At 38.8% G+C, this 15,460-nt stretch overlaps 1 protein-coding gene across 2 annotated transcripts in view; it reads right to left on the bottom strand.

The window, feature by feature from the left end:
• The window catches only part of nf2a (NF2, moesin-ezrin-radixin like (MERLIN) tumor suppressor a), a 99,990-nt gene that overhangs the window by 51,616 nt on the left and 32,914 nt on the right, over nt 1–15,460 (bottom strand). For both annotated transcript variants that reach the window (XM_054772483.1, XM_054772484.1), the window contains exons 8-15: nt 13,638–13,772; nt 11,507–11,581; nt 11,290–11,403; nt 11,091–11,213; nt 10,786–11,003; nt 9,237–9,339; nt 7,109–7,227; nt 4,849–5,008 (exon numbers count right to left, since the gene is read on the bottom strand). In XM_054772483.1, the coding sequence (XP_054628458.1) occupies nt 4,849–5,008; nt 7,109–7,227; nt 9,237–9,339; nt 10,786–11,003; nt 11,091–11,213; nt 11,290–11,403; nt 11,507–11,581; nt 13,638–13,772 (1,047 nt within the window). The remainder of the gene's footprint in view (nt 1–4,848; nt 5,009–7,108; nt 7,228–9,236; nt 9,340–10,785; nt 11,004–11,090; nt 11,214–11,289; nt 11,404–11,506; nt 11,582–13,637; nt 13,773–15,460) is intronic.

Genomic DNA, 15,460 nt, shown 5'->3' with positions numbered 1-15,460 from the left:
ATATTAATTACCTGGCCTAATTTTACAAAAATGACAACTTTATTCTTTGTTTTGTTTGGTTCAACTGATGTGATGCTATTAAAGTGATAATATTCCATTATTCTCGCAACGTTATTTGTCTTTTAATACTTTGGCTTTGTTCTTGTAAAATTACTGCTGATCCTTTTTTTCATTTTTGCTGGGTTTTTTTATTTATTTTCCAAATATTTAAACTTTCTTTTGGTAAATTTTCTTCTCATAATGATTTTGTTCCCATAGTATTAATTACCTAACCTCATTTTCCAAAAATAAAAACAACTTTATTCTTCTTTTTTTTTTTGTTTGTCATATTACAAATTTAAAAAAATGTTGTTAATATTTCAAATCTATGCTACTAAAATGACAGTTTTCCTCGTAATATTGCAAGTTTTTTCTTGTAAATGACGGCTCTTTTCTTTTCAACATTTTTCTTTTCATATTTTGACTTTATTGTCTTATTCTTGTAACATTACAACTTTTTCCGCAACCGAATTTTCCAAAAATAACAACTTTATTTGTTGTTTTCTCATAGTATTACAACTTTGCAAAAATATATATTTTTTAATTTTGTATTTGAACCTTATGCTACTACAATGACATTATTTTTCCTCATAATATTACATTATTCTTATAAAGTTACTTTTTAATATTACATTTTATTTTCATATATTGACTCTTTCTTAGAATGTGCCAGGGGTCAACAGCAAAAACAGACGTGGGCCACAAATGCGCCCCAGGCCGCACTTTGGACACACCTGCTTTAATGTATTATGCTATTATTTACATGCAGCGTGCATGCTTGGATATTCAGGAGAGCACAAGGTTTAAGTGCAGAGGCGCTGCTCGGCGTTTAAAGAGGCATCCATTAATCATCCAGAGTGTCCTCATCCTGGCCTCCTTCGGTGGCCGGCTTCACCGCGCATTCTTCACACTTTGCTGCTCTCGACTTGTGGATTTTTTTCCCTTAACTTAACGCCGTTGCCGGACTCTCCATCACCTCCCGGGCCGCCCCGTCTCCTCGAGAGCGAGATGAATGTGCGCCGCCTGCGGTTCCATTTAAGACGCACTCTTTAACTTTGTGCTTAACTTTCACGTCCGTCCGCCCAAAAATCAATTAGCGCCGCCTAAATAAGCGTGTTTTACAGACGGGGACAAGAATGACGAGCGGCAGGTTTTTTTTTCTTTGGAGAAAATTAACTTCAATAAAGTTGGACATCAAAGCGGGAAGATAAAGGAAAGAATGAAGAAATAAAATAGACTTTTACAAGACGTTCGCTGTCGCTGACTAATCCATTTTAAAGTTTTGTCTTGACTTGTTTAAGACAATGAAATTAGAGAAGACATTCTGTGGGGTGTCCAAACTTTTTCCAGCGAGGGCCACATACTGACAAATGAAAGGACGCAACTTTGCCACTTTGATATTTTGTATGCTAAGAAGTTGTATATATATATATATATATATATATATTTAAGTTCTATATATATATTTTTAAGTTGTATATATATATTTTTAAAACTGCATCTCAGCTTTGTGATATACAGTGGTGTGAAAAAATCTTTAATTTAATATTTAAATTTCAATATTAGTCAATGAGAACAAACAACTGAACACAAAATGCAGTTTTTAAATGAAACATTTTATTATTAAGGGAGAAAAAAAAATCCAAAGCTACATGTCCCTGTGTGGAAAAGTGATTGCCCCCTAAACCTAATAACTGGTTGGCCCCCCTTAGCAGCAACAACTGCAATCAAGCGTTTGTGATAACTTGCAATGAGTCTCTTACAGCGCTGGGGAGGAATGTTGGCCCACTCATCTTTGCAGAATTGTTGTCATTCAGCCACATTGGAGGCTTTTCCAGCATGAAGCGCCTTTTTAAGGTCATGCCACAGCATCTCAATAGGATTCAGGTCAGGACTTGGACTAGGCCACTCCAAAATCTTCATTTTGTGGTTCTTCAGCCATTCAGAGGTGGAATTGCTGGTGTGTTTTGGATCATTGTCCTGCTGCAGAACCCAAGTTGGTTTCAGCTTGAGGTCACCAACAAATGGCAGGACATTCTCCTTCAGGATTTTTTGGTAGACAGCAGAATTCATGGTTCCATTTATCACAGCAAGTCTTCCAGGTCCTGAAGCAGCAACAGCCTCACACCATCACACTACCACCACCATATTTTACTGTTGGTATGATGTTCTTTTTCTGAAATGCGGCACTACTTTTACGCCAGATGTAATAGAACACACACCTTCCAAAAAGTTCAACTTTTGTCTCATCAGACCACAGAGTATTTTCCTAAAGGTCTTGTGGGTCATCAAGATGTTTCCTGGCAAAATTGAGACAAGCCTTGATGTTCTTTTAGTTCAGTAGTTTTGTCTTGGAGCTCTGTCATGCAGGCCGTTTTTTCCCAGTGTCTTTCTTATGGTGGAGTCATGAACACTGACCTTAACTGAGGCAAGTGAGGCCTGCTGTTCTTTGGATGTTGTTGTGGGGTCTTTTGTGACCTCTTGGATGAGTCGTTGCTGTGCTCTTGGGGTCATTTTGGTTGACGCGCCACTTCTAGAAGGTTCACCACTGTTCCATGTTTTCGACATTTGTGGATAATGGCTCTCACTGTGGTTGACTGGAGTCCCAAAGCTTGAGAAATGCCTTTATAATCTTTTACAGACTGATAGATCTCAATCTCAGTTAAGTTATGTTTTAATGGGGGGGCAATCACTTTTTCACGCATAGCCATTTATGTTTGGATTTTTTTTCTACCTTAATAATAAAAGCTTTCATTTAAAAACTGCATTTTGTGTTGAGTTGCATTGTCATTGACTAATATTTAAATTTGTTTGATGATCTGAAACATAAGACATCAGGACAGGAACAAACACTTTTTCACACCACTGAAAGTGAAAAAGTGTTTTAGTATCAACTTCACTTTGCATTTTTCCCATTTTTGCATTTTTTTTCCCCCAAATATTGCAACTTTCTTCTTAAACAAGCGTGATAAAATTTATTCTTATAATATTTTGACATTATTCCCCAAATACACTAAGTCCCCAACTTACAAACATCCGACATGCGAACTTTCGGAGATACGAACACAAGCCTACTGGTCTATTTTTTCATGTATCTTGCCTTTTTGTACGGTAACGCCACTGCTACATCTTGACCAGTAGAGGGCACTGTGACACTGCTAATGGGACCAACAGATACAGGAAGCCGCTGGGTAGAGAAAGCTAAATGGAAAGCTAATTTGTTAGCTGTACGATGCAACCCGGACAGAGCGTGTGATTAAAGTTTATGAAGAGTTAATAGGCCTGCTTAATTCTACACCACCCACAGAACACTACCTCTTTTAGAAGAGTCTAACCACGACCATTTGTCCTTTTTTCAATAACTCCTCCTCCTCCACGACGTATGCTCGACCACTCCTCTTCAAAGGTAAATAACATTTATCATTACGTATTATTATATCACTTTTATTATTGTTTTTTTCATTCATTATCCTGGTTTAATATTACTACTGCATCCAAACTCATATTTACATACATACACATATACTGTATATGTATACACGTACATGTAGTACCTATATTTTGGTAATATTACCTTTTCCCCTACTTAAGAAGAATTCGACATAAGAACGGTCGTCTGGAACCAATTGTGTTTGTTGGTTGGGGACATAGTGTATTATGACTTTTTCCCCGAGCTAATCTTCCAAAAAAATAATACTTTAAACAACATACATATTTTGTTTTGTTTGTTTCTCATAATATTACAACTTTAAACATAAAATTTTTTCTGGAATATTTCAAATCAATGCTACTAAAATGACATTGTTTTTCCTCATAATATTACAAGATGATTGTCATAAAACTGCACATCTTTTTCCTCATGAGCATACAACATTTTTCTCTCAATGCTTTGACTTTATTCTCGTAAAATTACAGCTGTTTTTTTCCCATTTCTGCTCTTTTTTTAATCTCATAATATTTTGACTTTATCCACAACCTAATTTTTCAAAAATTACAGCTTTAATTTGTTGTTTGTCTCTCATAATATTACGACTATAAAAAAAGGTATTTTTTGTTAATTTTGCAACTTTATGCTACTAAAATGACGTTATTTTCCTCATAATGTTACAACTTTATTCTTGTCAGATTGCATTACAGAATGAACTTTAATCTTTGCATTTTTCCTATTTTTGCTGTAGTTTTTGTTTTCTTCTGAAAAAATTATTGTACATTTTCTTCTCGTAATATTTTGACTTTATTCCCATAATATTATAACTTTTTCTGTAACCAAATTTTTCAAAAATGACAACTTTGTTTTGTTTTGTTAGTCTCTCAAAATATTACGACTTCAAAAAAAAAATTTTTTTCTTTAATATTGCAAATTGAGGCTCTTAAAATTACGTTATTTTCCTCACAATATTATGACATTATGCTCGTCGAATTGAACTTCGGCCTTTTCATTTTTCCCATTTTTGCATTTTGTTTTTTTTTAATTTTGCAAATATTTCAACTTTGTTATTATAACTTTTTCTGCAACCGAATTTTCCAAAAATGACAACTCTATTTTGTTTTGTTTGTTGGTAGATTGTGCCGCAGCCCGCACTTTGGACACCCCTGTGCTAGCGTCCTCTCGGTTGCTCAGGACACGCACCAGCAGGACAGTCCTGCTCGGGGGACGTTCGCGACCCGCAGCTCATTTTTTTATGCACGCTGACTTGTTACACAGCTAAAAACACAGGAGCGTGCCAAAGAGCTACAAATGGGATGAACTCGCATGTAATGAGATTAGTGGCAGCAAGGTGAGATGTGAAGATGTTCCCGAGTTGTTACCTTTTTGAAGTTGCTGTGCTTGCTGGTGCCGTGCTCTGCGTTGCAGTTGTGGATGACGTCCAGCGGCGTCTCGCGCTCCTTCAGCTTCAGGCTCTCGATCTCCGTCTTCAGTTCGTTCAGCTGCTCCTGCAGGTGTTTGCTCTTCTCCAGGTACTCCACCCTGAGGCAGGAAACCAGAAGAAGAAGATGCACTTTGTGGACCTAACCCTGAACACGGCGGTTCCTGTGGAAGTGGCGTTGTCATGACTTTGCACTTCTTTGCAGTTCGGTGGTTACGCGTTACTCTTAGGGATGTAAATCTCTGTGATAGACGATTCAATACGCATTAGATACACGGGTTACGATACCATTCAAAAACGATATACAGTGGTGTGAAAAAATGTTTGCCCCCTTCCTGATTTCTTTTTTTTTTTTTTTTTTTTTGCATGTTTGTCACACTTAAATCTTTCAGATCACCAAACAAATTTAAATATCAGTTGATGAAAACACAACTGAACACGAAATGCAGTTTTTAAAATAAACTCTTTATTATTAAGGGAGAAAAAAACTTCAAACCCACATGGCCGTGTGTGAAAAAGTGATTGCCCCCCTGTTAAAACATAACTTGACTCATCGAGAGGTCACAAAAGACCCCACAACAACACCCAAAGAACTGCAGGCCTCACGTGCCTCAGTTAAGGTCAGTGTTCATGACTCCACCATAAGAAAGACACTGGGCAAAAACGGCCTGCATGAGTTCCAAGACCAAAAACCACTGCTGACCAAAAAGAAGGCTCGTCTCAATTTTGCCAGAAAACATCTTGATGATCCCCAAAACCTTTGGAAAAATACTCTGTGGTCTGACGAGATAAAAGTTTCACTTATTGGAAGGTGTGTGTCCCATTACATTTGGTGTAAAAGTAACGCTGCATTTCAGAAAAAGAACATCATACCAACAGTAAAATATGGTGGTGGTAGTGTGATGGTCTGTGACTGTTTCGCTGCTTCAGGACCTGGAAGACTTGCTGTGATAAATGGAACCATGAATTCTGCTGTCTACCAAAAAATCCTGAAGGAGAATGTCCGGCCATCTGTTGGTGACCTCAAGCTGAAACCAACTTGGGTTCTGCAGCAGGACAATGATCCAAAACACACCAGCAAGTCCACCTCTGAATGGCTGAAGAACAACAAAATGAAGACTTTGGAGAGGCCGAGTCAAGGCCACTGACCTGAATCCAATTTAGATGCTGTGGCATGACCTTAAAAAGGCGCTTCATGCTGGAAAACCCTCCAGTGTGGCTGGATGACAACAATTCTGCAAAGATGAGTGGGCCAAAATTCCTCCCCAGCGCTGTAAGAGACTCATTGCAAGTTATCACAAACGCTTGATTGCAGTTGTTGCTGCTAAGGGGGGCCCAACCACTTATTAGGTTTAGGAGGGCAACCACTTTTTCACACAGAGCCATGTAGGTTTGGGGGTTTTTTTCTCCCGTTATAACAAAAAGTTTCATTTAAAAACTGCATTTTGTGTTCAGTTGTTTGTTGTCACTGACTAATATTTAAATTAGTTTGACGGACAAACATGTCGAAAAATAAGCAATCAGGACCACGCCACTGTAAGTCATTTGTGTTTGAATTTTATTATTATTAACGCATTTATTTAAGTAATTTCAAATTATTTTTAAGTTTTTTTTTACACTTATTGAAATCTTTTTTATTTTAATTTTATTAATATCAACACTTTTATTTAAGTCATTTAAATGTATTTTTAGTATTCTTCACACTTATCATTTTTATCTTTATTTATTTTATTACTTTTATTTAAGTCATTTTTATTTATTTTTAGTATTTTCTTTTACATTTTTAATTAAGGCAAATGAAGCAAATATGTTTATTTTTGGTAAATGTTTTGAAAAATGAATACACATAATTACATGTCCAAAGCACATTTTAGAGGAATTTATGAAGGCATTTTGTCAAACAGGTGAGGAGGAACATAACCTCATGCATACAAATAATTCATAAATTAAAATTAAATATCAAAAAGACCCAGAAATCAGAAGTTTGAAGTCAGACATGAGTTGTATCTTACATATTTGAATGGAATTTATGACTTGGTGTCTGTGACCCACTCGGAATGGAGGCGCGATTTGGGTCCCGACCCAGCAGTTGACGTAAACACCCGCGTGAAAACTGTGGTTCTGAGAATATCTTACAAAAAGCGTAAATAGAAACCAAGACTCGTGTTCTGTCCCTGAAAAATGTGGGGCCGGTGACTCACTTCTCCTTCTCGATCTCCATGGAGAGTCGTTTCATGTCGGTGTCTTTAAAGTCAAAGCTGAGGTTCTCGCTGCTGAAGCTCAATTCGGGAGGCATGCAGTCCGCCGGCAACGCCGGGTGCTGGAGGAGGAGGAGGAGAGAGAGAGGGGAGTGATGGGGAGACAGATGAGAGATTAGTGGAAATTAAAAAAAGACGGGTAAAGGAAGTAAAGAAGGTTAGAAAAAGAAAGAAAGAAAATGTAAGCAATGGAAAACAGACTGAAGGGCGCATTGCAGGAAAAGGAATACATGAACATGGAAATAATAAACCCGTACACATCCTGTCCAAATGTCACACGCACAGCGGCCACCTGTCAACGCCTAATACACAATATAAATGGAAATCCCGTAGTTGTCGTGCCAATGTAAGCGGCGGGAGGGTTGGATGCCTGCGACATAAACGCATTCTGGCAGAGCATGAGAGGGGCAATTTGACGGCAAATATCGTGCACCCCTGCTGGTGCGTCTTTGTGTGTGCTGATGGTGAATCTGCGTGTCCGTCTCGGTAGGACATGTTTGTGTGTGACACACGGCGCATGCACATACGTATGGAAGCCCGTTTCCACCACTGAAAGAAAAAAATATCCCAATGGTAAGTCATAACGTTGTGATAAAAAGTTGAAATTACGAGGAAAAAGGCACAATTATAAGATAACGAGTTGAATTTATGAGACAAAAAGTTATAATTATGAGAAAAAAATGTCAAAATTCTCAGATAAAGTGTCAATATTATGAGATAAAGCTAAATTATGATGAAAAAAGATCAAAATTATGAAACAAAAAGTCAGAATTTCGAGATAGGAAAGTCATATTAATGACATACAGAGTCAGAATTATGAGATAAAAAGTCAGTATTATGAGATAAAAAAATCAAAATGAGGTGCTAAAAAGTCAAAATTGCAAGAAAAAGTCTAAATTATGCAATAGAAATTCATAATTATGAGATAAAAAGTCAAAATTATGAAACAAAACATCAAAATTATGAGATAAAAAGTCAAAATGATGAGATAAAATGTCAGAATTATGAGATAGGAAACATATTTATCACATAAAAAGTCCGAATTATGAGAAAAAAGTCAATATTATGAAATAAAAGGTCAAAATTACGAGATAAAAAGTCAAAATCATGAGATAAAAAGTCAATATTATATGATAAAAAAATCTAAATTATGTGCTAAAAGTCGAAATTATTAGATAAAAAGTCATAGTTATGAGACCGGAAAGTCACAATTATGAGATATAACGTCAAAATGATCAGATAAAATGTTGAAATTATGATGAAAAAAAGGCAAAATTACCAGATAAAAATTCAGAATTGAGATAGGAAACTCATAATTATGAGATAAAAAGCCTAAATTATGAGCTACAAAGTCACAGTCATGAGATAAGAAAGGAAAAATTACGTGATTAAAAGTCAAAATTATGGGATAAAACGTCAAAATTATGAGATAAAAAGTCAATGTTATGAAATAAAAAGTCAAAATTACAAAATAAAAAGTCAACATTATAAGATAAAAAGTTTAAATTACAATATAAAAAGTCATATTTCTGAGATAAAAATTCAAACGATGAGACAAAAAGTCACAATTATGAGATAAGAAAGTCAAAGTTACAATGTTAAAAGTCAAAATGATGAGATAAAAAGTCAATATTATGAAATAAAGGTCCAAATTATTATAAAAAAGTCAAAATTACAAGATAAAAAGTCAACATTATGAGATAAAAAGTTGAAATTATAATATAAAAAGTCGGGGGGCATGAAACAACTTCGGACCCTCGGGGGAAATAATTCAGAACTATTGCTTTGTGGGAATAGATACTGCCGATATCGGGAGTGCTGGACAAAATCAGATACGATATCTGTAAGAAGGCCAATCCTGAGCATTATTATCTTTGTAAGGCATATTTCTTGTATTAAATCTGGTTTATTTTATGGATTTGTTTTGTTTGTTGGTCATGCCGTTTAAATGCATTGGGCAAAATGAAATGAATCCTGCAATACGGTCCATAAACCAAATATGATGTTGATGGTTGAGAATATTATAGAATGTAATCTGTAAGTGTGTATCGTTGTGTTTCAGGTGCATTACCGTGTACACTCTGCTTGTTATCTCCAGGAGCTTGTGTTTGGCCCTGTGCTCAGACTCTTGGGCTTCCAGCAGGTTCTGCTTCAGCTGCTCCGCCTCCTTGGCCCTGAGGGACACACGGCGGAGGACAACTTTAACGTGGCAAAGTTACATCACCACTTCTGAGAAAACTCCACAAACCGGGGGAAAGTCGGCGTGTTGTTATCATGCCCGGAGCTCGGGCAGACGCGGGTGTCGGTGTTCCCAAGAGCGCAGCGCAGCATCACCTATGTGGGCCTCGAGTGGGCATTTGCATGTGGAGTGCTGCGCGTTTAAATTTCTCTCATTCGCAGAGTGCTCGTCCCCAAAAACTGCATTAACTGGCGAGTGGTTAATGGCGCCTGTTTGAAATGATTGCCTTACACAGTTTGAAGTGGCGCCTGTGGAGTGATGCTGCTAAAATGGAGACTTTGACGGCTTCAATGGGACGGCCGCGACCATCTCGTCTCCCAAGAAATGGAAAAAACACTTCAAGCAGGCGTTCTATGCGCTCGATGTGAACGGCTGGGTGGCGAAGACGAAAGTCATTTTAAGCATGACGGAGCTCCAGTAGGTAAAAGAGCTGATTTGATAGCAAGCCACAGCATCGATTGATACAATCAACTCGTGCAAATTAAAGGTGAGCTGCAGCGTGAGTGGCGGAACAAAAGCTCTCGTCCCGAGTGCGATTACCTGCCCCTCCGCCGCAGAATTCACATTCACATTCAGCTCATAAGGATGTGCGGCGGCATATTGGTGCACCTTGACATGAGATACCAAAGATACTCAGACACACTGAGGTGCGTCACGGGGAGCTTACTTCTGAACTTGATGTTGAACTGCACTGGCGACGCCCTCGCACGGAAGTCTTTTTGCGTCGCTGTGTTTGAAAAACAATCCAGGAGCACGAGCAAAAACATCTTTGAGGATAAGAACATTGAGGTGCAGTGAAATGGAAAGAACTTGGAGTGTGTGGAAGCGTCGACGTGTCAAACAAATTGACTGGACTCCATTTTCATCCTCCTGGCTTTACTGATATGTCCCTCTCAGACGGACGTGTGCATTGTGTGTGTGTGTGCCAATGCACAGGCAGCTTTTTACATTATATCGGCATGTAAAGCATTATACGTGTATGTGAATGGACATACTGATATTTATATTGTGTGTGTGTGACTAGATTAAGATGTTCACTGTAATTTACGTGCCTATGCTTACAATGTGTGTCGGTGTGAACGGACAGATGTTTGCAGTATGTGAATGGAAAAACACTAACATTGTGCGTGTGTGTGTTTGTATGTGTGAATGGACATCATAGGTCGCTATGATTGGGCAGACAAACTACATGGTGTTTGTATGAGTGGAAAACCATTAACATTACACGTATGTGTGTGTAGATGAATACAAAGACTGGATTTAACATGCATAAATGATTACAGATGGACGGTTTTTCACGCTGAATCAGCCCATATTTGCAGTTTAAAGTTAAAACCCGACTCGATTCTCATACCCCGCTTGCCCTCCACCTTGTCCCCACCTCCTTTCCGACTCCTCGGCCATCTTGAGTGCCAGCACCTCCGCCTCCAGCATCTTCTGCTCCATGAGGCGCCACTCCTCCTGGCCCCGCATGGCTGTCACCTTGATGCGCTGCATCTCCGTCTCGGCCTCGGCCGCCTTCTGGGCCAGCAGCTTGGCCTCCTCCTCTGCGATCTGGGCCTTCTCGGCCAGCAGGTCCGCCGTCTGCTCCGAGCGCAGCTGGAGGTGGTGGTCAGGGAGAGGGGAGGGACACAGGAAGACGGTGTGCTGAGCGGAGTTAACAACTAAGCATTAAGTGGAGCCTACCAGCGCCTCATTGGCCATGCTGGCTTCATCTTGCAGCTGAATCAATCTTCTCTCCAGCTCGTCGCGGGCCCGTTCGGCCTCCTCCCTGAGCTGTTTCTCCTGCTGAAGCCGCTGCCTCTCCATCTGGCCGGAGTCCAAACAGTGACTAGACAATCCAACTTGTCCCCATTTGTGCTTGATTTATGAGTGCAATCAGCACCTGCTTCTTGGCCCGCTCCTCTTTGGCCTGGGCCTTCATCTGCTGCACTTCCAGAGAGTCCACCCGCCGCCGGCGTATAAACAAGTCGTGGCTGCCAATGCACAGCTGCAGGATCTGCAGGGCATGAAACAGAGGCGAGCTTATCGAAGTTGCGCCTCATGAATCCCGACCAGCTTAAGTTCAAGTCGTGAATGTTCAGGGGTAACGGGGAACTCACCAGCTTGTTGACTCTCAGCCGTGAAGAGTTGAACTTGAAGACGTTGGCTTTCTTGTCCAGAGGTTTGATGGTGAACTTAAACAGAAGCAAAACACAGAGTCACCATTCGCTTGACTCTTTCCCCCAATTAGTAGGGGTGTCACAAGATCTTGCGAGATTAAAACGTGACAAGATTTCTCGTTCAGAAAAAAAATGTCTCGTGGGCACTAGGCTGGGGACAATAATAAATTAATTAATCACAAAATGAAAAGGAACTGAAAAGGAAAATAATTTTGCCGTCCCTTGCAATATCGCCGTTCCATTATCGTTCCCTCACTATATTGCGTTTTTTCAGAAATGAATGAATTAATGATCGCTGTTTGGTGGTAGACTATGGTCTATTATTAGTCAAACATATGTAAATGGAAGTGATATGTAGTGTACTGGTCACTAAGCGGCAGTAATGACAAAAAACATTGAAACATTAGCTTACATTACATTACGTTAACACGGCATGAAGTCATGATTCAGCCATGGTATGTCCCACATGACAGAGTGAAAAAAGGTTCTCCTCCCATTCCGTGTGGAAGTGCTAAGGTTTTGGATTCTTAAGTTTAGAAGAAATAAACTTAAGGCTAACTGGTTAGCTCGCTAGCTTGCTAGCAAGCAGCCATCTCGAGTCACTGCAGCATAAAAGTTGAGCAATGTGTTGTAAAAAAAGAATAATAGGAGTATAAAGGTGACTAGATGGGTGTTATTTCCTGTCTGCAGGGCTCTAATAACTTGTCAACCTCGACTCACTAGACTCATTTGCCAAGACGCTGAATTGCAGCCGCCATCACCCCCCACTGTCAACATATCGCTGTGAAAAGATGTTTATATAACATGTATAATGCTTTGCAGCCTTGTCGCTATTGTGGTATCGTGTTTAGAAGACATTATGTAAACAAGACATGACTTACTCTGTTCTGCGTCAGCTTTGAGGTTGTTCTCCTTTTCTTGTTTTCTGTGTACCGGCAGAAAAGCATCCTTTTTCAAAATGCGTTTATACCTTACTTTCGAGCCAAATGCGTCTTGTAAAGGTGTCGCTTGAAAGCAGTCAGCAGTGAAATGATCACTGCAAAGAACAAAACTTGAGGTGGGCTTCCTTCCACCTGTCTCTAGTTCTCTGCACTTGATTGTACATTGTTGTCTTAAACCTTCCTCTTTTGGAAAAGAAAATTAAAAGTATCAGTCGGATACTATAAACATCCAGCAGCAACGTAACATTTTGGCATGACTATTATTTTGATGAAAAGTATACTGAACCAAGTCGTCAATCTCCCTCAAGAAGCATTTGTTTACTCTGCTTTAGCTGAGAGGTGTCACACCGATGACGTCACTTCAGGAAATGAGCCTGAAATGCGAGATCTAGTTTGTCATGGGTGCCGCCATGACGTATAAACCTAAAAACCTATGAACTAGCACTGGGACCCCACAGGGGTGTGTACTGAGTCCGCTCCTCTACACGCTCTTCACCTACGATTGCGTGGCCTCCCAGAACAACACCAGCATCATTAAATTTGCGGATGACACTACAGTCATCGGACTGATCACTGGTGGTGTTGAAACATCATACAGAAGAGAGGTGGCGGACCTCATAGCTTGGTGTCGTGATAACAATCTCCTTCTCAATACAGATAAGACTAAAGAGATGATCATCGACCCAAGAAATTAGCAGAGTGCAATATATTATTGTATATTTTTGAATTGTACTTTTCTTAAAAGTGATGTTAATATCCCATCTCGCCTTGTTCTCGTAGATCCAATGTTGTGTATCGTCTCGTGACAACGTAATTAATTAGCATTTTGTCCTTTGCCAAAAAATGCCATCATGTGCTGTAAAATGAGAACCCCGTGAGTCATAAAAGGGCAACTTGTGATGTTTACGCGCGTATGGAAAACTGGGCTTTTAATCAGGAGAGGATGCAATGTTTGGAAGCAGACTGCTAAACTATGATTACGTCTGGTGCAAACTACATAATGACTGGCGTCGCCGCAGCACCAGGCACAGGGAAAAGGTCAAGTTTGCCGTTTCATTCGCAAACGTGATTAGCAACCAAGCGGCGACAGAGGGACACGTGCACTGTGTGCTCGTTATGTAAAGTCGTACCTCTTTGTCGCTGTATGAGATGTTGCGGATCTCATTCCAGGGGAAGGAGCACTTGGGGGTCAGCCTGTTGTCCGGCTCGTAGATGTGCAGCCCCAGGGCATCCACTCCCAGGAGAAGATCAGTTCCCTTTTTATTCTGAAGCACATCACAAGTAGCTTTACATACATTTTGGATGTGTTTTTTTTAAACTGCCTTACCATGTGTTTGGCAAATCCAAGATACTCTCGCACTTTGTGGTTCTCTATACTGTTAAATATCTACCATTTCAAAGTCAGCCTTACGGTAAAATCCCAAATGAGTGGATGAATTTCCATTTCTAAATAAAAATAAAGCTGGAAATGATTGTTAAATGATTATTATGGGCCTGCAAAGCAAAGTACAGCAGCACAACTAATGTGAGACAAACCCCCACAGATGTTATATCACTGGACAGGTCACAATGGGGGGGGGGGTCTGGTAACATTCGGTGTAACTATGGCAGTTGTGTCCAAAGTGTGGCCCTGGGGCCAGTTCCATTTTTTTATTGGCCTGTTCTAAAAATAAAAAATAAAATATAAAGATTTAAAAAAAAAAAATTATCTTTGCAAAAATGGGAAAATAAGCAGTAATTTTACAAGAATAAAGAAATGCGCGTATGGAAAACTGGGCTTTTAATCAGGAGAGGATGCAATGTTTGGAAGCAGACTGCTAAACTATGATTACGTCTGGTGCAAACTACATAATGACTGGCGTCGCCGCAACACCAGGCACGGGGAAAAGGTCAAGTTTGCCATTTCATTCGCAAACATGATTCCATTTTTCCATTTTTTTATTGGCCTGTTCTAAAAATAAAATATAAAGATTTAAAAAAAAAATAAATTATCTTTGCAAAAATGGGAAAATAAGCAGTAATTTCACAAGAATAAAGTAAAAAAAAGTTGTAATCTAATAACAAAAAGTCGTCTTTCTAACAAGAATAACTTCATAACATATTGAGGAAAAATAATGTTATTTTAGTAGCATAATGTTGAAATGCTAAAGAAAATTTTTTTGTTTTTTTTAAGTTGCATTATGAGAAACAAACCAAAAAATAAAGTTGACATTTGCAGAAAAAGTTATAATATTAAGGGAATAAAGTCAACAACATTACGCGACAAAGATTCACACGAAGAAAGTTGAAAAAGTTTTCTTCTCATAAAATTGCAGCTGTTTTTTTTTTTCATTTCGGCTGTTTTTTGTTTTAATTTTCCGACTATTTCAAATTTCTTCTTGTACATTTCCTTCTTTAACATTATGACAACCTTCCCATGATATTTTGACTTTATTCCCATGGTACAACTTTTTCTGTGACCTAATTTTCCAAAAATTACAACTTTAGTTTTTTTGTTTCGCACATACAACTTTTGAAAAAGTAACGTCTTTTTTCTTTAATCTTTCAACTTTATGCTGACATTTTTTTCCTCATATTACATTATTCTCATAAAAAAAAAAAATGTTGTTAGATTTTCTTCTTAATATTTGGCCTTTATTCTTGGAAAATTACTGCTCATTTTTAAAATTTTTGTTGTTTTTTTTTTTTAAACGTTCTTGTTAAATTATACGGGCCAGTAAAGAAAACAGCCGCAGGCTGCAAAAAGGCCCCAGGGCGGCACTGTGGACACCCCTGCAGTTGTTCCATCACAGTAGTGGCCCCTCCCTGCTGTAAAGTATGTGAACTGATGATTAATAAGGAAGGTATCCGTTATTAATAGCAGACGCAAAGCTGGGGGCTCGTAAACAGGATGTCACTCTTGTTGTTCTTCAAACTATTTGAATGGCTTTAACTTAAAATTTAAAATGTTGGT

The sequence above is a fragment of the Dunckerocampus dactyliophorus genome, chromosome 4 (genome assembly GCF_027744805.1).
Source record: "Dunckerocampus dactyliophorus isolate RoL2022-P2 chromosome 4, RoL_Ddac_1.1, whole genome shotgun sequence".
Classification (NCBI taxonomy): domain Eukaryota; kingdom Metazoa; phylum Chordata; class Actinopteri; order Syngnathiformes; family Syngnathidae; genus Dunckerocampus; species Dunckerocampus dactyliophorus.
This window is presented reverse-complemented; position numbering and strand designations above follow the sequence as displayed.